Genomic DNA, 27,737 nt, shown 5'->3' with positions numbered 1-27,737 from the left:
AACCTTTTGTGTTTTAAGTGACGTGTACCATTGAATGTGTTGCGTTATGTTCTTATTCAGCGGCAGTGATTTCGGTCGTTATCCAGCGCTGCCTTACTGGTTTATGTCTTTCAGTCGTCAGTCAGTCGGTCATGATGCCGTCGTTAGTGTTTAAATAAATGGGCACTTGAAACGCACCATAGCGGAATAATCATCACTTGCAAAACTTAACTGTAAACATATCACATGCAGTCCGTAGCACCGTAAACATTTGCAACTTGATAAACTACCGTCAGTGATTACAGCTACTCATACTTACCCTCTTGGGAGCCTTAACGGTGAGAACTCCATCCTTAGACAGCGCAGTGGATACCTGAGGATATATACATAGAAATTCAACATACAGTTCGGTCATAAAGACTCGGTTAATTAAATACAGGGTGTCTACAAAATTCTGCTGGATTTACACAAAGTTAATGCATGTAAATAAACAGTTTAACATACTCGTACGTATTTTTCCATACGTTGTAGTAACTCATGAATTTAAAGGTTAATTTGTAATGAATTATACTGCATATCACTGTGTTAACCGTTTACACGCATTGAACTTCTGTTAACCCAACGGGACTTTTGACACCCTGTTGTATTCATTTTCTTTTTTTCCACGATGCCTTCAAAGCTGTTAAATATTAGCATGACTCGTTTTGATTTTTTCAAGTGTCCTTAACAGTTAAGTATTGTCAAGAAACGCGCAACTTTGCTTGTAAAGTGATAAGTAGCCGTGTGAGGAGTTAGAATAATATATATACTCACCTTATGTTCAAGAAACTTTTGAATACTGTAAATATATTGGAAATAAAAATACATAGTCACCCAAAAACAGTGTAGAGATTTCAGTTTACAGAAATATGAGGGATATAAAACTTTCCAGTAAAGCTTAGAACAACTATATCACGCTTCTGGAATATTTGGATTTTTAAAAAATTAGGTTTACCAGAATCGTGTAAAAATGAATCTAAGTCATGTGTTTATCCCTCACCAGCTGAATTCCCTACAGTACTCTTGACAATCCCAGCATAAACAAGGGAGGAGGAAGGACGGAAGTAACTGGAAAAGGGCAGTACTTCCGAGGTGGATGGCAAGTTAGCGATAACGAGAGTTGAAGCGCCTGGTTCACTAGCCCTCAGGATCGAAGTCCTGACCATCAACCATAGATGACACTGTTCAGTGTTTCTGTGACAGAGTAGTCCTGCGTACTCTCCTAAGCAGTTCCATCTATGTACACCACACCACATGCAAACACACACTTCCACATTTTTCAGATTGACTGTATACCGTATTTGTTAAGAAGTTTGATTTTGACTCTTTTGTTCATTTTCTTTTCTGAGAAGAGCATTTTCTTTTCAGGCATCCAGCTTGTGGCTCTGTTTTGCATTAAAAAAAATATCAAGAAACTATATGAATACTATACCTGGTCGATGTTGGCGCAGTTAGGTAGCGTGAATTCTTTGTAGAAGGACTTGGAAGAGACGCTTGACCCATCCTCAGATTTCTGAAATAGTTTTTAAGAAGATTAAAGGTCTTATTAGAGAGTGGCTTTGGAGATTTCGTAATATCTCTACCATAGTTGTTTCATCTGCACATTACCCTTCATTATCCTCGTGTATGCAGCTGATGCAAATTATGTCGATATTGAGAAGATTTTAAGTGAATGTTAAGGTGTTAATAGGCAAAATATATCGCTGGACAAGATGCTACGAAGCCTTCTATGCCACTTACGATACAGCACTAAGATTTCAGCCATTATTTTTTCTTTAGCTTGATATGAATATGAAGAATAAATTAGCCCCCCTTTATATTTACAGTATGTCTTCATTACAAGTCGCTTTTTAAACATTATTTTTTCTCTTTAAGTCCAGAGTAAATTTTATAGGTAAATTCACACGTGTGGAGGGCTTTTGGAGTGTAGTGTGTGTTGTGGAAATTGTGTGTGAGTGACTGTGAGTTAGGAGTAAATGATGTAAATGAAAGTGACTGACCTTGTGTTTTTGAACGAGTGAAAAAGAAGAAGAAAAAAAAAAAGGAAATAACTGACCATGTGTTTGTGAGTGACGTAAACATGAGTAATTGACCTTGTGCTTGTAAGTTAGGAGTAGGCTAAATGATGTAAATGAAAGTGACTGCCCATGTGTTCGTTGAGTAAGGTATAAAATGAAAGCAACGGACCTTGTGTTTATGTGTAGGCTGTGAGTAAATACTGTAAATGAATGTAACCTACCTTGAAGTACTTGCCTTCCACCACCACACGTTCGTCAACCACCTTAACCTGGAGGTCATTGGGGCTGAAGTCTTTAACATCCATCACAGCCTGTAAGGAGATGCATGGTTACTATATATACATTCATACATACGTCCATCACAGCATGTTATGGTACACATGAATACTGTACTAGTCACATACACACAGTAGGCTAAATGCACATACATGTTCATCAGAGCTTCCAGACCACACACACACACACACACACACACACACACACACACACACACACACACACACACACACACACACACACACACACACACACACACACACACACACACACACACACACACACACACTTTATAAACATCTCCGTTAATCAGTCTGTTGTGTGGGATATCACTGTTAGCCACTTCGTACATTACTCTTAATTTCATTCAGTCATTTATAGTTTTTAGCTTGGTTTCTGGTTTCTCGGTTCACTTGAAGGAAATGCAGCTGGACCTTGTTTTAAGAGCAACTGGTATTTCATTACTCCTTTTGGCCTTTTATTGGTTGTAGTTGGACTTTCTGTCATAGTAGACTTTTATTTACCGCATGATAACTGGATTTTTTTTTTAACTGTTGTAACGGCTTTGCTGCTGCGGCTACACTGCTGTTTCATCTGGAATACTATTTTTTCATCTCAAATTTTGTAACATCTAGATTTTTAAAAGTAAATGGATTGATTTATTATTGCATCTGGACTTTTATTAGCTGGACTTTCTGCTATGGCGTCTAGACTTCTGATTTTTGCATCTGGATTTTAACAATACATCTGAAATTTTTTAGCATTTGGACTTTCAGAAGCTTTAAATGAATTTTTTTTGTTGTAACTGGACTTCCCGGAACTTTCGTGGACATAAATCATTGTAACTGCTTTCATGACGGTATTGCATGTAAACTGTGTGTGTGTGTGTGTGTGAGCAGGCGAAATTTTCTGATGATGATGATGCTTGATATCCTGGCAATGCTGTATAGCCTTGAGATAAATAACAGTGGCCGTCTTATCTCGCTGGTTTGCGTGATGCTGTATGACCAGTTTCCTTCCACACTGTCCTTCAGTTCGGGCTTGGTGGCTTTTTCTCCTATTTTATCATCCAATGCCTTATACAGTATTCCTCCAATTTACCTGTCCCCCAGTCTTCTCACACTCTCTTCCTCACCTGTTTTACCCCTCTTTCTTGTGTTCCTGCAGTTCTTTGTGACCTTCCTTCTTTTATCACCCATTACATACCGGATATTTCCGCTCATGTTTTGACATACATGTTAGATGAGTATTCCTTCAGTCTTCTCTGATTTTGCTGTCTTGTTTATAGCTTGTTGTCATATTCGTTTTCGTTATTACTGTGATCATGATGTTTTTATATCCCGTCTTTATATTCGTTTGTTCAGTTGTTCTCTCTTATTCTTTTCTCACTAGTTTCATTACTAGCTGATTTTAACTTGGCTTAAAATTGTCATCTCCATCGTGAATGCTGAAGTGTAAAAGTAGATTAGCGCTAGAACATGGTGCAAGGAATGAAAAAGTGCTATGGTAGGATTTAGAGCTGTAGTGTTATGTTTTTCCGCCGCTGACATGCAAGAGGAACAACATCTTCGCCAAGTTAATGTGAAGGGACTACAGTTTTCTCACCGTCCATCAGTTTAGTCTTCCCTGTGGCGTTTGTTTTCCCTCTCGTGCTCAGTTTTCTAATATTCTGTCATCATTCACTCACCCATCTTTAGGCTGTTCCTCTCCTTTAACTGTTACTGAGTTTAACATACAAATGATTCTCTCTCTCTCTCTCTCTCTCTCTCTCACACACACACACACACACACACACACACACACACACACACACACATATACGGTATCTGTCTGTCAGTACCTGTCTGTCTGTCAATTATCCATGTATCTCACCTGGAACTTGCCATCCTTCTCAGTGATCTGCAGGGCTTGTGAGGCGTACAGGTCTTCATCAATCTTGCTACGACGGATCTGGCTGTAAACATCCCTGCAGTGTGATCGCGTGCCTACATCAACCTGAAAGGGGAAACATTGTTAGAGCTGGGCCTGTGTGTGTGTGTGTGTGTGTGTGTGTGTGTGTGTGTGTGTGTGTGTGTGTGTGTGTGTGTGTAAATCATGTCATATGGTTTGTTTTCTATGCTCGCTTTAGATCATGGTACTACACGATTTATTCATATGACTTCTGTCGATCATAATGTCATATGTTTTGCATAATCCGTTCAATGAAGGTCAAAGTTCCATACGGTCTGTCAGATGCCTTCCTCAAGTTTGGCATATGGAGAGACTGACTAGGAGAGTGTATGCGAATATTGTGAAGGAGGAAAGGAGGAGGGGGAGATCCAATATGATGTGGAAGGGTGGGATGGAGAGATATGGACGAGGGTGGTGGGAAATGGAAGGAGGACAGGGTAACATAGAGGCGTTTTGTGTGTGGCCACCCTTTCCGGGATTAAGACTGGGAGTGTTGCAGAAGATAAACAGTTTACATTGTCTTCATCTATCCCTTCACACCATTTCACTCCACTTCTCTCCTCTTCATCCATTCCATTTTCTTCCGTCTTCTTTCATCTCTCCTTCGATTTCTTTTTCCCTTGGTATTACCTTTTACTCCCATCACATAACCCTCCTTACCCCTCTGTCTATCTTTAAATGTTCTTCGTCTCTTCATTCCGTCGTTTCTTTCTCTCTTCATCTTCCTTTCCTTCCCTCCTCTCTTCATCCTGTTTCCCTTTGAAGAGCACTAAGAGTAACAAGCCAGTGTTACTTCAAGGTCCCTAATTGTATCTCCCTTCTGCTACCCACCTTAAGGCCTTTGTTGTCGAATTTATCAAGGACAGACTGCACAGCCTTGTCGAAGTCGTCCCAGGCATCGGTGAAGAAGGAGTCATCGAAGAATGTCTCTCTCTTCACCACACTCAGGGTCTTGCTTGTGCTGGTGGTTGTTGTGGACATATTGGCTGGGAGATGGAGTTGCTGGAGCTGCCTGTGGGATAGAGGGGTGGTCAGGCTTGGATTGAGAGATAGATAAATGAATGGATAAGGCAGATAAAGGTATGGATAAATACATACGGGTATAGCCTAGATAAGTAAATAAATAAATAAATAGTATGTATGTGGATATATGTATGTATGTATGTTTCGGCACCTGTGGAAGAGAGAAAGGTGGTCGTGAGGCTTGGTGTGTGTGTGTGTGTGTGTGTGTGTGTGTGAGAGAGAGAGAGAGAGAGAGAGAATAAAGTGTACCTTAACGAGTGATTCATTAAGAAAGAGTTACCTTAGGGCATATATTCCGTGGTCTAGGCGGTTTCCACAGATGTGTGCCAAGGTTGGGGTTTCTTTTATTATTATTTACTGCTTAGGGGGTAACCATAATTATAACCAGCAAAAGGACGCCTGGTGGGTTAGTGGGTTAAGGCTCACCGATTGGATGTGACCCGTTTGGATTTAAATACCAGGCGGTGTTGATGTTTTTCCTGTTGATGTTTGTTTCTGTTGCTTTTGTCAGCTGTTTTTTTTTTTTCCATGTTGCAGTGACTCATGGTGGAGATATTTTACACTATCACCATCGCGACAGCACGTAATTCAAGGGCGTATCTAGCTTTCATAAATATAAGTGTGGGGAGGAGGGACGGATCCGGGAGAGTCAAGGTTAATCGTAATGGTTCCCTGTTACATTTTGGAGCTGCGGTGGCTCGATTGGTGGCGTACTCGTCCCTCGATGTGCCCCAGGTCAAGGGTTCGAGCCCATACCGTGGCGGACATTTAAGTGGGTGCTGGTACCGTGCCCTTTAATATACTTGAATTGGTTCGCATCCTGTCGGTTCTGCTAGTGACATATGCAGACACGACCATAGACAAATCCAATAGTTGGCACTTGTTCTCGTCAGTTAAGCTCCCCAACACCTTTTCGTATTTGATTTATTTTGCTTGTTGCTCCTTACTACCCTTTCTTGTGTCACTTAAATCATTCAAATACCACCATCCTCGGCATAAATCACATACAAGTTGGTATTAACTATAAGTATCCACATTTAAATCGCTAACGAAGAGGTTGTAGGGAGCTTCCTTATCCGACGAGAATACGGACCGTGGACATGCCTCACTCTTCCTACTGACACCTTTTTCCCATTCGTACTTCGCCAGCATAAGGAAAGGATTATTCTGGCTGTCACTCTCCCACCCTGAAGAAAGTTCGGTTCCCCCAATATGGCCCGATAGATATATTTCATCCCTTTCACCGTGAGAGTTAAAACTGAATAAAATCGACAGGCCGTAGCAACACCACTAAAAATAATAAAATAAAGAAGATGCTCGAAGTAAAAAGATTAAGAGATAGGAATGGTCAAAAAGTAAAATCTTCCCTAAGCTGATAAAATCGTCTGGATGTAGCATGAATGGCGTAAGATAATTGTTGTCTTACTGAAGGGATTATTGGAAAATAGTTTTTATGAAGGGTGTATGTGTATGTGATGTCTGTATGTGTATGAATGAGTTAATGTATGTGTGTTTATGTGAACGAATATATGAATGTGAATTAGTGAGTGCTTGCATCATTTTGTAAGGGAAATGTGTGTGTGTGTGTGTGTGTGTGTGTGTGTGTGTGTGTGTGAAGGTATGTACTGTGTAGGTGTGGGTACAAGGTAAGCGTGTTTATGTTCAGAGTGTGTGGGTGAGGTGAGAGTAAAGAGATGGTGGGTAAAAGAGTGCGTAGGTGTAAGTAGGCTATTACGAAGAGTGATTGTCTGAGTATGGGGTGAAAGTGTGTGTGTGATAGAGAGAGAGAGAGAGAGAGAAAGAGAGATTGATTTGATTTCACCTGACGGAACCGGGCCACTCCCATAACTTAAATACTATGTCGCAGTTGCATGGAAATCGGTGACCCCCAATGAGGATCTTTGATTGAGTCTTTAAATATAGTTACTAGTTTAACCTCCCTCAGTCTCGGTGTACTTTGACCATTACCTGAGTTGACATGGGTTAGGGTTCTTTGTCAGGTAGAATAAGAGAGAGAGAGAGAGAGGTGCGGGTGAGTGACGGGGTATGTGTACGGTACCATAAGAAGGACAGTTTTTACCACGAATAAAAAAAAATGACAATGGGTTTGAATGTGTTAGAATGAGGGACGACAGCGTAAAAAATGCATAACTATTTTGTTATGGCTACAGGGCTCATTAATGGAGATGCCGGTTTCAAAGTTTACGTATTTTTTTTTTAGTTTGATTTTGCTGTCTCTCCATTTGATTTGATGTTACCCACGAAAGAACTTTCACACCCTGTCTACCCCAGCAACAAGTTTCGTTTGTTCTCTTTCGTTCTTTCTTTTAACGACCAAATTCAGTGCATTTAAGTTGGCTTAAGTTATTAGGGGTTGGCAGAGGAGACATTGGCTGTGCTGCTAAGGCCAACATCGTAGATTCTGGGTACAGAGCCACAAGGTTCTGTAGCCTTTACCCTTACCCTGACGGCACTGGCATCATCTGTTACCAACAGTCTCACTTCCTAGTCTGGTTTCTTTATCCCTTTCACTCCGATGATACATTTTTCATTATCCTTTATCCTTACCCTGACGTTACTGCATCACCTGTGTACCTGTCTCACTCCCCTGCCTGGAGAATTACTTCTTCACTCGACGATGCATTTGCCGTTATATTCATGCTGTCCAAACGATCTTATTTAACTTTGCAGAGCCCTGCCATAGTAAAAATTTTAATGAAGGCACATCCGTAAATTTGAAAAATAACTCCTAGGTTTCGTAAAATCGTCTGAGGCAGCTAGAATGAAAAAAAAAAAAAATTGCAGCGAATACAGGTAAATGTTTTGCAGTCTTCGGAAATTTTCGTTCTTTTTCTTCAGATTCACCGTTATTTTGTTATATGTAATGGATTTATTTATGTATGATAAATTATCGGTACGGTATAGAGTCTGCCCATAGATGCAAAAGTTCGTCAAGTAGCTCCGTTACCTCGCGTGCATGTCACTTTTCTCTGCTGGCTAATTCCCTAAGCTGAGTGAGGCTTGATGTATTTCCCAGCACATAGATACAAAGTTCACCTAGTATGTCACTTCTTCCGCATCTCACTTTCCTCTGCTGGCTAATAGTTCTGAGCTGAGAGAGGTTTGGTATGTTTCTGTGCCCGTAGATACAACAGTTCACAGGATATTTCTCACTTCCTGTACATATCGCTACCCTTTGCTGGCCGATGTTCCTAGTGGGATAGGTTTCGTGTGTCGTCCATGGATGCGTAAATTCTCCAAATATTTCACCTTCCTGCTGTTCACATCCTTCTGACGACTAATATTACTATGCTAAGAGAGGCTGAGTATGTTTCTCTTTCTTTAGATGATTCTCTTTCGTGTGATGCGTGAGGGAGAAAAGTGATGGATATGACCTAAGTGTGAGTAGATGCAGTGGAATGGTTGGCCAACGTGTGTCCCTGGCTGAGCAAACCGTGTGGCAGGAAAGGACGGAAGCGGGAGGCAGGAAAGCACCCTTGAACTGTTTACCTCCTTCACTGCCAGGGGGTGTTGGAGAGGGACGCTTTCACGTGGTGGCGCCGATATCACCAGGCAGCTCCTAAGACTGGTTGTTAAAGGTCCCTCTATTCCCTTACTATCCATACTATCCTCCAGAACGAGTATAGTGGACTAGAGAAAAGGGCAGCTTCAACCTGCAGTCCACTAGGTTCATATTTGGATGAATTTGGGGACTGCAACTTCTACTACTACTGCTGCTGCAACAAGGGGTCTCTCCTAAGCTCAGTAAAGTGGTTGGCTGCGAAATGAAAGAGATAACCCGCGAACTGAGAGCCGTACTTCTGTGGCACTGGAGATTCTTAAGGCGCCTTGCAAAGCGATTATTCTGCACATTATACCGGTACCTCATTATCCAGTTGCACGTCATTGATAAAAACTGTGTGGATATTACAGCGAAATATAATATGTAGCACAGAAGAGAATATTAAATCGCAAAGGAGGAGTTACTTTTAAGCCTCCCATGCCACTTAGAATGTGACCATTAAGAGTTTATGTGTTAGTTACCCTCTTAATCCACTTCGTTTTCTACACCCGGTCTCTCATGTTACCTAGATTTTTTTTTCTTTTCCTCTAAGCAGTGGCACCATGAGGTAGTGTCTGGCTTTATTTATACACCGTGGAGCGTCTGTGCCTCAAGTGTGTGTGTGTGTGTGTGTGTGTGTGTGTAAGAGAGAGAGAGAGAGAGAGAGGAGTGGTGGGATAAAAAGGGTGGGTTGGGTGGATAGAAGTGGGTAGGACAAACTGAGATGCTGGTGGGTGGTGGGGCAGGTTGGGGATATTACACCCTGTGAAGATAGGGCGTTGTAGGCTAATCGATCATAATGGGCGTGTCGATCGTTCTTTCAAAACTTTCTCCAACTCGAAGAAAGTAAGATCGTGGCACTTCTGTTTACTCGACGTCTCGCTGAGGCGGTAAATGTAAATAAATACATAATTAAGTAGTGTCCGACAGCATCCAGATAACCTTATAGAGTAGCATAGAGTTATGATGATGATGATGATGATGATGATGATGAAAGCAATGTGGTAAACGAGACAGTTCCCTAGACCTCATATTTGCATCCTCCCCCCCCCCGTCTCCCCATACACAGATTCCCCTCCCCCCCCCCCGCCCCACGTAGACATAGAAGACAACCCTCCCCCCCCTCCGCACGGACAGACGATACCTTCACCCCCCACCTGCACCGCCACCCCCACCTTCTGACAGACTTCCCTCCCTCACCTGTCGCGGAAGCCTCACAAACTGGCGCCAATGTGGTCATAAATGAGCTGCTTGACATACTGGGACATAAGAACCGCCTTTGGAGATTTACTGTTGCATCACACTCCACAACCCCACGGCAGGTGAAATGGGGTGGGTTACTACACACACACACACACACACACACACACACACACACACACACACACACACACCATGTCAAAAGAAACGTTGCTTGACTGGGTTACGAGATACCCAACTACTACAGACCATACCTCACCATATAGCAGCATCTCACAGCACACCAAACCAGGAGACATGTATCAGTGGACAGCTTCTGCACACTACAACACATCACACCTCACCACATCTTGCCATATTACAGCACACCACACCATACGTAGAGAAATGCATCACTGGACAGCTGCTCCACATACCACACCTTACCACATCTCACCACACTGCAGCATTTCACACCACACAACCTTGCACCACACCACTCTGCACCATTGAGCTGTGTCTTAATCTTCATATTAAAATCTGCTAATTACAGCGAGAATGCCAGCAGTGAACACACGTTTCCGCTTGAGACAACAGCAGTAACAACAGTAGCAGCAACAACAAAAATATCATTCCTTTTCCAGTTCAACTCTTTAAAGCAAACATTAATCAGTACTCGCAGTATTTCATGACTTCAGCTGGTCATATCAAATAGTCTTCCTCATTGTTTTGCTTGCCTTTGGCCTTCAGTATTCAAATGCAGTGTGTGTGTGCGGAGGGGGGGGGGAAATGAATTTTGTAGGATTCTTGCTTTTACCTAACACACACACACACACACACACACACACACACACACACACACACACACACACACACACACACACACACACTCATTCTAATCAAAATGAAAGTCTGCTAGCCTTTAATATGACCACAGAACATGATGCCATCCATGTTTATAAATCTACTCAGCTGTCAAATAAGTGCAAATCAAAGTCGACACCGTAAGACACCATTAAAGAAACTGAACTTATTTATTTGCACCGCTGGGACCCTGACCTGACAATGAGCATAATGTTGAACTAAATCCATACGAACTAATATATGCAAATGGTGTCCGCAAATCCTGCCGGGTTTACGAAAATTTATGGCGTGTAAACAGCCTAACCAATTGAGATGCAGTTTTTATGAGAGTAACTCGTGAAAATTTTGCAGATTAACTTGTAACAGAAAAGGTATACAAAAATTTGTTTTGTAAATAGCCTAATATTTTGACATGCAGTTTCTTTTTCACATGGTATAGTAACTCATGATTTTTTTTTTTTTTTTTTAGGTAGTGGTACGTTGTTTTCATGCAGTGATCTTTTGGAAACTCAGCAGAACTCTGTGGTCACCGTGTATAGATGTTTTTAGTTTTTTCTCGTGTAAAAAAGAAAAAAAAAAACGTGGTGTGAGAGTAACAAAGGGAGTGAGTGAGGTGTTGGCGATCCCCCAGCGTGCTATATTGGGTGCCAGGGCAGGGCAGGGCAGGGCGGGCAGGACAGAGTAGAGGAGGACAGGACAGGACTAGGAAAGGCAGAGTAGGGTAAAGCAGAGCAGGGCAGGGCAGGACAGGACAGAGTTAGGAAGGGCAGGACAGGGCCAGGAAGGGCAGGGCAGAGCAGAGCAGTGCTAAGAAGGGCAGGGCAAGGCAGGGCAGGGTGCAGGGTAGGGCAGGGCAAGGGGAAAGGAAGGGCAAGGTAGAGGCAGGCAGGAAGGAGCCAGAAACACAAAGGCCTGAGGAATGGGTTGGTTATTTACTTGGTGTTTATGGGGTTGGTTGCTGTGCCGAGACGGTAATGCCTACCCTACCCCACCCTGGCAACACACACACACACACACACACACACACACACACACACACACACACACACACACACACACACACACACACACACACACTTCCTCATACTGTACTCTCTCGCTCTCTCACCATCACCCACCAACCATCCCTGCGCCACATTCCTCCCATGATCTTTATTCTCCTGTTGTTTTGGTGTTGGAGTCTGTCTGTATGGGGGGTCCTGCACGAGTTACCAAAGTTTAGAATTTATATCTTGTTTGGAATTTTCTTTTATCTTGTTTTGAACTTCTTTTATCTTGTTTGGAATTATCTTTTGTCTTGTTTGGAATTCTTCGTTAACTTGTTTGGATGTTTTATAAGATACTGAGGTTGAAGGAAGGTAAAATATCGATAATTTTGGTTTTGCCATTCCTAACCCCATCACCTCCATGGCGTATACTTAATTTGACATCCACAACCACCAGACGATTTTATTCAGCTTACAAGAACCCCCTAGTCGAGAGGAAGTTAGGGAAGGCTGTGTCGAAACCCCTCCAGTCCGAAAAATAAACCTAAGCTGAATGAAATCGTCTGTAGCATGTAGTCACCCTGAGATTACGTCACTGAAGGCAAGAGGTCACCTGCCAGCGCTTGTTCCTAACACCTCTTCCTTGGCGATTTATTCATGGATATGGCTGGTTAATATTTTGCGTTATTTTAGGCAGAATTTGGGGATACTGGAAGGATCTATAAGGACATTAAGCTGTAATTAACAAGATAAATCGCTAAGGAAAGGGTGTTAGGGAGCTTTTTTAACCACCGTAAATGCAGGCCATGTTCATGTTGCGCTCAGAAAATTTAACGGATCTTGATTATGGCTCTGCACTTATATTATTTTTTCTTGGAGGGAACAGTCATGCTGGCGTGTGGCCTTTGGTTCCTTCTTCCTTGAAAAAAAAAAAAATGGATAATTGGAAGGTGATCTCGTGAATAGTGTATGGTATAATAATGGGTTGAAATATGGATGCTAATAAATGCATTCCTTTATGTACTGTATTCTCCTGTGGTTAGGAAGCGTACAGACACATCTTTCGTACCGGTTTATATCCGTATCTGCTCTGGTAATATGTTGTGTGTTATGCGTGCAGTAGAGAGAGAGAGGGGGGGGGGGGAATCCAGTTGCTGAGATTGGAGATTAAGCATTCTGGAGGGGATTTTGTGTGTGTGTTCTTACCTAATTGTATCTTTACAGGAATGAGTCGAGCTCGTACTGTCCCGTGTCTTAAACCATATTTATCGTACATATCCTTGAATTTATGAATTGTTTTGGCACACACTATATCATTCGGTAGTGCATTCCACTAATCAATTCCCCTATTTGGGAAACTAAAGTTCCTTACGTCTTTATCGCCTCTCTTTTTTTGCAGTTTTTTGCAGTCTCCGCTTGCTGATGCATCCCCATAGGTTATGTAATCATTTATATCTACTTTCTCCTTCCCTGATATACATTTGTATAGCATAATCATGTCTCCTCTTTTCCTTCTCTCTTGTAGTGTAGGTAGATTCAGTTTTTGTAGTCTTTCTTCGTAGCTTAGATCCCTTAAGCGGCCCTTTGAACTTTTTAAATCTTTCCTGTGTGTGTGTGTGTGTGTGTGTGTGTGTGAGAGAGAGAGAGAGAGAGAGAGAGAGAGAGAGAGAGAGAGAGGCACAAAGAAGTAAGCGAACAAAAAAGTATAAGGAAGTGTGAAAGAATGTAAGCAAGAAAGGCAAAAATAAGATTCAACGTGGGAGAGAAGAAGAAGCCAAGTATGTGAGAAAGCCTTGTGAGAAAATATGAGCGACAAAGACAAAAGAGAGAAAGGCAGGGTGTGAGGTTTAGTGAGCATGATTATGTGTGTGTATGAGAGAGAGAGAGAGAGAGAGAGAGAGAGATTTAGTGAGTATGATTGTGTGTGTGGGGGTGGGTGTGAGAGAGAGAGAGAGAGAGAGAGAGAGAGAGTTGGGGTAAGGTTTCAGATTATAAGACAGAAAGCAAACCTTGTGTGTGTGTGTGTGTGTGTGTGTGTGTGTGTGTGTGTGAGAGAGAGAGAGAGAGAGAGAGTAGGGTGTCAGTGTTGGGCCAGGCCTATAATTAGTCTACAGCTGGACCGAACGACGCGACGCTTGGCCCTGTGCCGGAAACACTACCAACCATTCCTTTACACACACACACACACACACACACACACACACACACACACACACACACACACACACACACACACATCCAAAAATACATATATAACATTCGTACATACAGCATATCCAGAAATACACACACATTTATCTGTCTGTCTATCTATCCGTATACACAAAAATGCATAAGAACACATACATTCTCCGTCTGTCAATCTGTCGCATACATTCCCCCCCCCTCTCTATCACACACACACACACACACACACACACACACACACACACACACACACACACACACACACACACTGTTTTACCTTCCCAGCCTTCTCTATTTCTCACCCTGTCACTTTGCTTCACCATATGGACCCGCAGGTGACAGAACTACCATTACGACTGTTCTCTTTTCACTTTAACTTGGCTTAAAATTGATTCTAGTCACGAAGAAGTGCTGTTGTGGATGTAGAGTCGTAGTATTGTCTTCCTGCCGCTGCGTTGGAACAAGAGTTTAACTTTAAAATTGGATGCTAGTCACGAAGAAGTGCATTGGAAGGAACTTAGAGCCTTAGTGTTGTCTTAATTTGGCATTGAGCTGTGGCGAAAAATTATCACAAGAATATGATACTAGTCACGAAGAATTGTTGTGGGAAGGATGTTGAGATATAGTAGTGTCTCTGCCATTGTCCTGTAGCAGATTACTACAATACTATAATACTGTGTTAACCAGTAGGAGAAATTATGGTATTGGAAAATATATGGCATTCCTCAGAACACACACACACACACACACACACACACACACACACACACACACACACACACACACAAATAATAATAATAATACTGTGGAAAGGATGTAGAGTCGTCTCATTGTTATCTTCTCCCGCTGAGGTGTACTGTATACGTGAAATAAGCTCCACAGAGACGAATATCCGGGTCAGGTTAAGGTGAAGAGATAGTAGTTAGGTCAAGTAAAAGAATGAGAAATGAAAGGGAAAGACAAGGAATTAATAGAAGAAAGAACAACAGGAAGCGAAGAGAAAGGGTTAGCACCAGAACAGAAGGGAAGGGAGGGAGGGAGGGAGAGGGGAGAGAGAAATGGAGGGAGGGAGAGAGAGATGGAGGGAGGGAGTGAGAGATGGAGGGAAGGAGAGAAGGGAAGTAGAACGAGAAATGAAAGGGAAGGGGAAGGACAAGAATGGAGAATAGGGAGGAGGGAACGCGAAAAAAGGAAGAAAGAGAGAAAGGGAGGGAGGAGGGAGGGAGGGAAAGGAAGGAGGATGAGAAATGGAAGGAAAGGGGAAGGAAGGGGACGAGAAGAAAAGAAAGAGAAAGAGGGAGGAAGAGAAGAAAAGGGAAGGGAAAGAAAGAGGGAGGGGAAGAAAAGAAGAGGAGAGAAAGGAAAAGAAGGGAAGGTAAAGGAAATTGAAATGAAATGAAGGGAAGGGATGGAATGGGAAGTGAAATGAAGGAAAGGAAGGGGTAGAGGGGTGCAAATAGGGTGGTGTTGGCTGGTGTCATGGAGGATGCGTCATTGTTATTATGGTAGCAGTAACCTTAAGTGCCCTTTCTCTCTCTCTCTCTCTCTCTCTCTCTCTCTCTCTCTCTCTCTCTCTCTCAGGAATGCTATAGATTTTCCAAAACCATGATTTGTCCTAGTTTTAAAATTCAGGTCGGTTGCTTATGAAATATTTCTTGTCTGGTCCAGAGAGTTAATGGAGGGAGAGAGAGAGAGAGAGAGAGAGAGAGAGAAGGGTGGGGGGGCTGCGTGGGAGAATTAGCAGAATACCGTCATACGAGTAGTTCTGAGTAATGCACACACACACACACACACACACACACACACACACACACACACACACACACACACACACACACACACACACACACACACACACACACACACACACACACACGGTTCACGATGTAGGTCAGGCAGTTAGAGAATCGCATGATGGAGGGTGACTTGTTGTGGCGGGGGGGGGGGAGTCGGTTCTGAGAAGGGATAGCGTTGCGTGTGTAATAACGTAAAAAAAAAGAAAGAAAGAAAGAAAGAACTCGCCATTTCAGATATTGACACGTATGATCTGGGTCAAGCAAATATAATGTTCCGTACGATGACAGAAAAAAATATAAATACAACGAAAAAAAAATATATATATTACACAGGTGATGAATGGTTTTACAGTGCGCGTTGTTGCTCTTCGCTCTATTTCTATAAGGTAAATATTTCTGAATTTATATTGTAATTCATTTGTTATATAAAGTTCCATCTTGATTCTGTATTACTTGAAATATATATGAGGCGTGCACATCAACATGGAGTAAGTGGAGAAGTTTTAATGTGTAAAAATGGAAAATAATAAGGTCATACTTTTATCTGTATAATATGAGGGTCCTTATAACGTAGGGACTGTTATACATGTGTGAAGCACGAAAATTTACGTAGTACAAACCATTTTCAGAATTATAATAGGCACTTAATATTTAGGACAGAAAAATGTGGAAGTATATGAGGAAGGATGGTGTGTCGTGGGAGGATGATTTCTTACTCAGTAGGGACATATCTTTGTCTGTCAGTCTGTCTGTATTTCTGTCCATCTGTCTATATCTGTGTCTGTCTGTCTGTATGTCGTTCTATCTCTGTATCTATCCGTCTGTCTGTCTATAACCAGACTCCTTAATCCCTCAGCCTGCCCATCCTCGAACTAACACGACCCTCAGTTGTGTACCTCTCAGTCCCATACCCTCTCCCTCGTCCTAGGTCTCCCCCTTCTCCTCTTTCCCTCCATCTCACTCACAACTCTCCTAGTCAGTCTCTCCCTAATTCTCTGAAATTCTAGAACAAAGTAATCCAGTGCTACACACGTGTCATGATGTAGGACAAGCAAACATTGAAGTAGCTACAAGGTGTCGTGGCAGAAGGGGTCGTTACTGAATAGGGACACAGACGCGGAAATAATATACCCGTGCACGTCATTTTCCAATATAGGTTACGCGTGCATAATTTAGGACAGGCAGACAAGGAAGTGTAGGAGGGAGGGTGGCGTGAACTGTTGGGAAATCGTTACTGAATAGGGTTAGTAGCGCATGTATGAAAAATGTAAATCGCAATGCAAGTCTTCCAAACTACATACGATAAATATTTAGGATAAGAAAAAAGAGAAAGAATAGAAAAAGAAAGAAAAAGAAGTATATGATGGAGGGTGGCACGTCGTAGGAGTCAGAATCGTTACTGAGTAGGGATGGTAATGCTTGTTTGAAGTACGGTAAAGCCCACAAACATTCCGTCTTATTCTAAAAAAGTTCCAAGATTTACGACGGAGGCAAATATGGAAGTGTATGAGGGAGGGTGGTGTACCGTGGAAGTCGTTACTGAGGAGGGATAGTAAAGTTTGTTTGAAATACGAGAAAAAACTCAAGCGCTCCATCATATTTTAAACACGTTTCGAAATTTACGACAAAGGCAAATATGGAAGTACAGGATATGAGGTAAGGTGGTGGGATGTAGAATAGGGGTCGTTACTGAGTAGGGGAAGTAAATTTTGGTGGAAGTTAAAAATAAATAACTCAAGCACCCTATCATATTTTATGCCTTTGAAAATTTACGACAAAGGTAAATGTGAAAGTATGATTATAAGGTGGTGTGACTTGGGAGGTGGGATCGTTACTGAGTAGGGATAGTAGTGTCTGAAAGAGTAACATCTCACGCGCATCTCAACTGGAACTCATTTTTGTATTTACGGCATTGACAAATATGGAGGTATGGGAAAAGGTCGGTACTGAATAGGGAGGAAAGCTTTATTTTTTACCCTCCCAGGATGCGGCGTTTGTAGATACTGTAGAAAAGTATATGCAGGTAGGTGAAATTATGAGTAAAGTGCTCTTACAAGGAGTTACAAGGACAAGTAGTGCCTCAAAAGGGTATTACGACCCATGCCGAGGAGGTACCACACGTGAAATATAGAGGGATAAGGATGAACTGAAGTCGCGGCCATCCTGGATGAACTCTGGGATAGGCAGAGAGAGAGAGAGAGAGATAGAGAGAGAATTTAAGTACACACACACACACACACACACACACACACACACACACACACATTCTAGGACATTAGGCTACTCAGCTGTCTCAGTCTCCTGGCAAGAATTATCTCCATTTATATATATTAGTCTGCTCAGGGCCACACTTTAAACATTGCTCTGTATTTTCTTTATTTTCTTTAGTCACGCGTCTTCCCCTGACCTCGTTTTCTTTCAAGACATACATTTTCTTGACCCAGTACCATATTTTATCATTTTCTTTTAATTGGCAGTTCCTGATAGTAATTATTTTTGTTTTCTTTATTTTCCTTAGTCACGCATCCCTCCCTGGCCTGGTTTTCTTTTAGGGCTGTCATTTTCTCTACTTTGCTCATTAACCAACATCTTATTTCCTTTTTTGTTTTATAGATCTTGACACTCAGGATCCTGTGACTCATTCAGTTAAAAGAAATCGTCTGGCTGTAGCAAAAATTAAATACTAGGGTTGTCCCGACCATGAGTGGGTAAATGTTACTGGCATTTCCTTCTTAATGTTGGGACAACTCTAGTAGCTATTTTTTCAGGTAACGCCAAACCTTATATGAAAAATAGAAATCATAGTGTTGAGATAAATAAAAGCAAATTAAAGATCATCGCATTCCCAAAGGAATCCAGAAATGTCAAAAAAATAAATAAATAATTAAATCGCAACTGCTCGTAAAAGCGTGGAAACTCTACGGGTTCTTGTTGCCACATTTCATTTCCCCTCCCCCCCCCCCGTTGACCAAAAAAAAAAAAAAAATGAGAGGTATTTACTCAAACAACAGTCTTACCAAACTGAAGTGAATTTAGTGAAACAACAAAGGAATGGCACCAAACTGAAATGTTTTTTGTAAGAAAGAAGAAACGGAGTAAATACAGTTCTGTGGAGACGATTATAAAGTAATGGGGGAACTGGGCCAAACATGGGAAGGAAAAAGATAAGGAAAATGAGGGAAGTGGATATGACATGTAAAATGGCAGGGGAAAGGGAAGCGAGGGAAATGGGGAGAGAGATGGGGAATAAGGGAAACTTAGGGATTGTGAGAGGGGAATTTGAAGTGAAGGAAAGGGGAAAGGAAAATGAGGGGTTGAAGGAAAGGGGTGGAGAAAGGGGAAGTAGGTCGCGAAGCAAGGGGGAGGGGAGAAACAGATCAATCACTCCATGGTGACAAGAGGTAGGGGTGAGGGAGTGTGGGGGAAAGGGTGATGGGTATGAGGGAGAGGGGGAGGATATGGGGGGAAGGGAGGGAGAGGGAGGGGTAAGGGTGTACGAGGGAGGGGTGTTTATAAGGGCTATTTTTACGTCTGGCAAGAATCGTGGTGTACACAGGTGCACATGGTGTGTCTGGTCGCGTGGCAGGTGCGTGTACGTGTGTGTGTGTGTGTGTGTGTGTGTGTGAAGGCATGTGTTTGTTGGCTGCTCACTCACACAGCACACTCGAGATAAATATAAACACACTTGAGAAGCTTAACTCCTTATTTCCGGTGACATTTTCTTCGTTTATTCTTGGTGCCTCCAGATTTTTTAAGTCAGTAGATCCACAGGGTAAGAATAGATTAAAGTTGTATCTTATCTATTTATCTGTCTATCTGTCTAAGGTTCAGTGGAGTCGTGAGGAGATAGAAGGAATAACACACACACACACACACACACACACACAATTACATGTACTTAATCCGTCGAGTTCATGGACCTCTTTCAGCACATCACGCGTGCTTTCCCTCTCAGCACTTAGGACCACTTTCTGGATGCCATAGGAGGCTCCGTAGCACCTGTTCCTTAGCAATTTATTTTACATACTACACCTCGACATTCTCTACGTACATAGTTTGCATCAGTAACACACAAAAGGATATTGAGGAGTTATGTGCAGATAAATCGCGAAGGATTGGGTGTAACGAAATCTCCAAAACCTCTTAAAATGTAGACGACCAGAGATCACCGCTTAAGCAGAGTAAAATCGTCTGGCTAAAAAAAAAAAAATAATAATAATAAAAAAAATTCTATGATTGTCACAGGGTATAATTTCGAATCGGGAGGCACATATTTCCCTTGTGAGTCAGTTATAAAGAAGTTCCCCATTTCTAATACGATGCTCTGACACTTTATTTATTAATTATTATTGTTCCGGACATAGGTTCAGTTGTCTGTTCCCAAAAGTCTAGCTTGCCTCACCACGTGCCACAGACCTTCGGCGCTAATACCTACCTACCCTATTGAATATATGCCAGGACTGTCTCATTCATGGGTGGGATGATGGTATTAGTGTGGGGTGGGGAGGGTTAGGAACTGTTGTTGTGCCGTGTGGAACATCAGTAAAGTCAGTTTTAACCAGATGCAAGGGGCAGGGATTTAAATGACTCCCCTTCAGACATCAGGCCACTTTTCTAACCACTTGGCCACTCCCACATGACAAGTAAGTTGGAAGAGAGACAGTAGTGTGGACATGACAGTTAATAATCACTGCACTCATGGCAACGGTTCAGACAGGGGATGTGCAGTTTGTTACCCGTCCCCGCTCCGGAGGGGCTCAGGGACGGGTATTGTTTGCACTCGGTTTGTTTGTTTGTTTGTTTGTCTGTCTGTCTGTCTGTCTGTCTGTCTGTCTGTCTGTCTGTCTCTGTTAACAACCTTACACGAAAACTGGTGCGATTTTGACTAAACTTACATGGATAATGGGCTATGATTTTCTGATCACCTGATTAAATTTTGGGCCAAGGCCCTCGCTGTATGGGCAGAAAATGTAAAAAAAAAAAAGGGGGGGGGGAGCACGGGTAAAAATCGTTTTTTCGCCAGAACTCCTTTTAAATTCGTCATGTGATCATATCGACATGAAACCAAAACCCATAACTTGCCTCATTACATCCGGGGGGTGAATGTCAGGTGGATCGAGCCTAAACTTTCAAATGTGCATAAAATCGTCAATTTTCATCCGATTTACTCCAAATTTTATATGTGACATCTGTGACTAGATATCCTGTTATGTTTGTACATCAGTACTACAATGACTGCCGGGGACGGGTATGCTGTGTCTTGGCCACCTTTTTGTTGTTCAGCACTGTTTCGTAAGGCGCAGGCATATATACTCTAATCATATAATTTCAGTCCAAAATAATTTTAAAATGGCCCAGATTTTCATCCTTATGCAGCTAATTTCACGCCGCTCAGTCGCAGAAAGACAGTACCGTGGCACGTCATCCTTTGCGTGGCACTTCTTCGAATCCAGCATCATTTTCAGGTTTTAATCTAATCATAGTCCAATGCGCAATAGCTGTAGTTCGTTCACTTTAACTTGGCACGCCTTTGCAGCTTTTTCACTAGCTCAGTGGCAGAAAAAGACAATGCTGTGACTCTGCATCCCTTCTTTAGCACTTCTTCGTGACTGGCATCGTATTCTTGCATTAATCTGGTGTTACAACGCAGCATTAAAGATGGAGCGATGGCAATTTCAGCATCCTATTCTGGCGTTCATATATTGTTACAGCTCCGCATTGAAGGTGGAGATATGTCATTTTTAGGTCAAGTTAAAGTGAAGGGAGTACAGTATATCCAGCTATAATTGCTTCCGTATAGCTTACCGCCAAAAAGAAAAATGATAGTGTTTGTGTAGGTACCATAAATTTTCACGCACCCTAATAAATGTTGGTTCAGAGTAAGACACGCTCAAGGCACAGACCATGTCCTCTTCCGGCAGTGTGTGTGTGTGTGTGTGTGTGTGTGTGTGTGTGTGTGTGTGTGTGTGTGTGTGTGTGTGTGTGTGTGTGTGTGTGTGTGTGTGTGTGTGTGTCGTCTTCTGCACAGAGATGACTAAGTGTAAACCAAGTGTAACCACAACGACGAGGCCATATATTTACAGACAGTGGCGGAACGTTATATACAGCAAGCGGTGGTGGGCTGAAACTGCCTGTGGTTGTGGCTGTGGTGTATGCAGTGATGTGGTGAAACTCTGTGATGTGGTGGAGGTGGTTGTGTCGGTGGTGATGTGAAACTGTCGGGTTGTTGTGGTAGTGGTGGTGGTCTTGTAAGCGGTAATGTGGTGAAGCTGTCTGTGGTTGTGGTGGTGGTTGTGATGGTGGTTGTAGTGGTCATGTAAGTGGTAATGTGGTGAAATACTGTGGTTGTGGTAGTTGTTGTAGTGGTGATGCAAGCGTTAATGAGAAACTGCGGTTGTGGTGGTTGTGGTTGTGTTTTTGGCGGTAATGTGGTGAAATTTTCTGTGGTTGTTATGGTGGGGTGGTGGCTGGGCAGAAGGAGACGTCGCTGATTGATGAAAGCCAGAACTTAAAAATATATCTTGCAATCACAGTACCATGACTTGTTGAAATGGCTTAATATTTTTTTTACACCCACGTTTGGTATTTATCAGTCCATATTAGGCTCACTGCAGGATCGGACCTTCTTGGAGGGAGAATGATAGCCAGAATTAACCTTTTCCCATACTGGCGAAGTACGAATATGGAAGGAGTGTCTGTAGAAAGAGTGATCCATATGAAAGTATGTGTTGTAGTGGCTATGTTTTGTATGTGTTGAACTCAGGAAATTTGTCTAATAAACTACACAATATCGGTATGATTCTTGCGCTCGGATTTTTAAAAGCGTATCTTCATCTCCTTCAGCCATAAAATTCTGAGTAAGCAGATTACCTCATTGTGGTTGTAGCGGAAACCGACGAGGCTAGACGGCCGTGATTCACTGTAGGCGTAGGGATGAGTAACCTTCGCTGAACACAAGTTAAAAAAGACTTACAGTAATCTCTTTATCCCGATGACGTGATGTCTGTTTTAGTCTTTTCCATCCTCACACGCATCAGCTTTTCCTTTCTTTTTCTAGTTATTTTTTCCTGGAAGTGTTAAATACAGCGTTCATCTCTACAAGGATGCGTTATTGAAAAGAAGAAAATAGTCCTGTGGTATGAAGAATGAATTAAGAAATGAAGGAACCGTCTTCGAGGAGGGTTAGAGAGTTCTTAATACCACTCCCAGGGCGCTTATCTTGCCTGGTATACGTCAACACTCAGGCTCCCGTGGCTCAGTGGAATAAAATCGCCTGACGTTAATATGAAGTGCAATATGTGTACCACCGTGTATTATGTTAGCAATAGACAGACGATTTTATCCGACCAAGAACACACCTCTTGTAGTGAAGGGGTTAATGAAGTCTTTATCTAACCCCTCCAGTTCTAAAAATCCTCCCAAAGCTGCAGGAAATCGTCTGGTGGTAGCGAGAATATTACCGAAGATTAAGTGATGGGAGGGAAGGGGTGCAGTTGTGAAGAGTGACGGTGCATGTTCAAGCACAACCGCGCATGTGACTCTCTCTCTCTCTCTCTCACACACACACACACACACACACACACACACACACACACACACACACACACACACACTCCCCCACATCCCCCCCACACACCCCCACATCCCCATCTCCCCCACACAAGCACATCCACGCCTCTCCCCTGCTTTCACCCCACCGCAGGGCTCATCTTCACCATCGTAACTTGCAGCCAATGGTCGGGAATGCAGACGGTAATTTTAGCCTGAACAAGCAAGGGGACGTAACTAGCTGCTTCCTGTCCTTGTGGGCCGTGTGCTCGTCGACTTGGGAGAGGTCGTGACGCAGTTTTTCTAGCGACTTATTCTCTGTCCAGTTCTCATCTCTGCCGTATTCTGAGTGGATTATGACTCTTCCTAACTCTCTCTTCTTAGTAATTTATTTTTTGTCCAAGGCTTTCGCATCTCTCTCTCTCTCTCTCTCTCTCTCTCTCTCTCTCTCTCTCTCTCTCTCTCTCGTAATACCTCTTCCGTAGCGATTTATTCTGCATATTACACCTCAGTATCGTCTTGGATACTATTGACGTGATGCTAAAAATAAAACTACTAATGACATACACGAAAAGGTCACAGAGTACACCCAAAATAAGTCGCTAACGAAAATGTGTTACGCTACCTCCTGTCCCTGCGAGATTACTATGTGAACCTGCATTCTCTTCGGAGCACTTCTTCCTTACTAATTTATTTTTGTATCTGGTACGTTGATATGGGCTTGTCGGATATATTTCTAGTCAGTATCGACACTCATATATATGTAATGGGAAAATAATAAGCTAATGTGCAAAATAAATCGCTAAGGAAGAGGTGATCCGGCCAACAAGAATAGGACGTAGTGTGGAGGTGTGCTGTTAGTTGGCGGGTCAACGTTTGCACGGCGCGTTGATGAGCGAAGGTAATAAGCGGAATAAATCGACAAGGAAGAGGTGTTGCGAAGCCCCCTGTGGCAAAAAGAATAGCTTGGTGTGCGTGTTGTGGGGGGGCAGGTGGCGGGACAGTGTTTGCTCAGTGTGGTGGAGTGAGTCATGGCATCGCTTATAACCGGATACCACGCGTGACTTCCATCCTCTCCACTTTCCTTCCTTCCATCCTCTCCACTTTCCTTCCTTCCTTCCGTCCTTCCCTCCTTCCTTCCTTCCTTCCATGTGCGTGACTCAGCAGCAAGAATTTAAACAACAAGGGGTCTAACTTTCATACTCTTGCAAAGTATTGAAGGAGAAAATGTGTAAGGGATCATATTTCTAGTCGCTGTTGTCGATTTCGTGACTCCTTCTCCGCAGTGATTTATTTTGTACTCCGCGCACCCACGTTGCGAAAATGTCAGGGAAAATAAATCGCAAAGGAAAAGGCGACACGGAAGCTCTAGTATCGGTTAGAATTCGGCCATGTAACTGCTACTCTTCAGCCTCAAAAATCATTGATCATAGTCTTCGAAATATACACGAATTAACTTTCAACACACACACACACACACACACACACACACACACACACACACACACACACACACACACACCCTCGCTGGTGCAGTGGTAACGTTCTCGCTTGCCAACTGGTGGACGGGAGTTCGCGCCTCGCTCAGGTTGCGAAAAGTTTCACTGACGAAGTGGGTGGTTACTGTCCCCCTTGAGCAAGGGGACGGGTGTGTGCGTGTGTGAAGGTCACAGCCTTGCCCCTAGATCGGACTATATGAGCTCTCAGCTCCCTTCCGGGAGGGTAAAAGCTGACGATCACGACCATCAAGTGATCCTGACCGACCCGGTGAATTACACACAGCATCGGATGGAAAGGAATCTTTGGCAGGCCTGTCTTATGAATTCAGTCATTTTCCCTTCATACCGCATGCTTCCATTTTTAAGCACGAAAATAGAAAAAAAATAGGATGTTAGTTGATTTTCATTCCTGTAAATTCCTTTATACGTATTCTCTCTCTCTCTCTCTCTCTCTCTCTCTACGCATTTCCCACCATAAATCCATATATAAATAAATAGAGATGACCCTGAAGATGCGGACTAGGATTTCTGGCACTCGATTCATCCCTGAGAGACGAAAACATTATCACCATCAACCAATATATTTTAGTGTCAGTTTGTGGTGTGTTTTTCCACCCAGAATTTGAATACATAAGAAGCCCTGTTTGTAGGTTTAGTTTGTGTGTGTGTGTGTGTGTGTGTGTGTGTGTGTGTGTGTGTGTGTGTGTGTGTGTGTGTGTGTGTGTGAATAATTCTGCGCTACCCACGTCTACACCCACACAGCTTCTGCCTGCACTTACACCCAGTCCAAGTATACAGGTACACCTTTCCGTTTACATCATTGCTTTTACCACATCCACACCTTGATATTTTCCCTTACTAATTACGTATTATTTGGTATTTTTCTACTCCCCTTTCTTGTAAACACTTCATGACAGATTTGAGCATCCCAGAACCGCCTACGTCTACACAACCCCATTTGTCCTCAGCCACCTGCACCAGCACTTACCATCTCCTATACCACTGCCACTTAAACGATTTGCACCATACCATCTAACACCACCACCTACCACCACCTGGAATCATCTCACCCACACACAACCATTTCCTACACACACCTAGTCACCACGTACACCAACCCACCTGTCCACCGCTACCCACACCATCCCACCTAAACACCACTGCCTCTCACACCTGCAGCATGCTTTGTATACCCCTTCCAGCACCACCTACACCCCTCCCACCTATCCACATGCCCTCCACCTACACGCCTCTGACTCCCACACTTGTAGCAGTTTTACCCCTCTTATCACCACCTACTTTCCTCCTACCTGCACCATCCCACCTTCCCATTATCACCACCTACACCTTTCCACCTGCCCACTATCACCACCTACACCTTTCCACATGCCCACTGTCACCACCTACACCATTCCACCATCTCACTATCACCACCACCTGCACCATCCCACCACCACCATATAAATCCACCTAAACGCCCCTAAATCACACACCTGTAGTTTGTCTTCCTCTTCTCCCACCACCTACACTGTGCCCACCAACCCACCTACACAACAACTACATTAATTATTTACACCTGTCCATCAGCTACACACCTCCCTTCTATTATAGTCGGTTTTTCACTTGAGGGAACCAGGCGAGTCCCATAAATTGGTTATATTAAATTCAGGAAGCCTTAAATATGCGGTAGGAATGAGTCTCCTTGGTTACTAGTTAAATCAGCCTTCCAGTCTTACCGTATGGCCATCAACAGAGCAGAAAGGGGTGAGAGCGCTTTATGAGGTAAGAGTAAACGCACAATATCATCACCACCACCTACGCCGCCTCCACTGTCTGACTTTACCTGTTGCTGTGATGTATTGCGTGCAGGGCGTAAAAAGTCACCTTGGTGTGGGTGTGGGTGTATGTGTGGGGGTTAATGTCTTGGTGAGAGAGAGAGAGAGAGAAGGTTTGTGTGCATCGTGGTTGTGTGTGTGTGTGTGTGTGTGTGTGTGTGTGTGTGTGTGTGTGTGTGTGTGTGTGTGTGTGTGCGCGCACTGGCTTAATGCCCAGGTAAACGTCATCCCACCTTTATGAATGTGCTTATTTAGTATTTGCAAATGAGATATCATATCACTGTTGACAGGTAAATACCGGTGTGTGTGTGTGTGTGTGTGTGTGTGTGTGTGTGTGTGTGTGTGTGTGTGTGTTAATAAATTACACATGTAGTTATGATGATGATGATGATGAAAAGGGGGAGGAGGAGAAGGATTGATGGTGATGAAGATGATAGTTTAATGATGCTAAAACAATAATAATAGCAGTCAGTAATAATAATAATAATAATAATAATTATTATTATTATTATTATTATTATTATTATAACTAAGGCACGTGACATTTTAGTGAAAGGTTATCCAAGCCTGTTGTGTATATTCTTAGTGTTACAGTCATGATTTAAAATAGGGGCAAGCGTTGTTCCATATGTGTGTGGGTGGAGATGAGTGTATTGTGTATGTGTGTAGGTGTACAGTATGTGCGAATTATGTGTATGTGTTGGTGTACATGGGTATTGTGTAAGCATGTAAGTGTAAATGAGTGTGTTGTATATGTGAGTTGGTGCAGAAGCGTGTATTGTGTATGCGTGAAGGTGCTGGGTAGTGTATTGCTCATATGAGTTGTGCATGAATATTGCATAATTGTGTAAGTGTAAATGAGTTTATTATAGATGTGTGTGGATGTAAAGTTTATTGCGTGTGTGTGTAGATGTAAATGATTTTATATGAATAGGTGTCATAAGTTTATATGAAAAGGTGTAGATGACTTGTGTATGTGTGTTGGTATAAATCAGT

At 42.7% G+C, this 27,737-nt stretch overlaps 1 protein-coding gene across 2 annotated transcripts in view; it reads right to left on the bottom strand.

Moving 5' to 3' along the window:
* Positions 1-27,737, bottom strand: part of LOC145408511 (protein lethal(2)essential for life-like) — a 47,677-nt gene that overhangs the window by 8,280 nt on the left and 11,660 nt on the right. For both annotated transcript variants that reach the window (XM_080279245.1, XM_080279248.1), the window contains exons 2-6: positions 5,094-5,274; positions 4,185-4,307; positions 2,258-2,347; positions 1,451-1,531; positions 299-352 (exon numbers count right to left, since the gene is read on the bottom strand). In XM_080279245.1, coding sequence (XP_080135371.1) covers positions 299-352; positions 1,451-1,531; positions 2,258-2,347; positions 4,185-4,307; positions 5,094-5,243 — 498 coding nt within the window. In that variant the 5' untranslated portion in view covers positions 5,244-5,274. The remainder of the gene's footprint in view (positions 1-298; positions 353-1,450; positions 1,532-2,257; positions 2,348-4,184; positions 4,308-5,093; positions 5,275-27,737) is intronic.

This window comes from Coenobita brevimanus, chromosome 8, assembly GCF_032717465.1.
Source record: "Coenobita brevimanus isolate Jiangsu-jjx chromosome 8, ASM3271746v2, whole genome shotgun sequence".
Taxonomy (NCBI): Eukaryota; Metazoa; Arthropoda; class Malacostraca; order Decapoda; family Coenobitidae; genus Coenobita; species Coenobita brevimanus.
The sequence above is the reverse complement of the archived record's forward strand: the minus strand, read 5'-3'. Positions and strand labels throughout refer to the sequence as shown.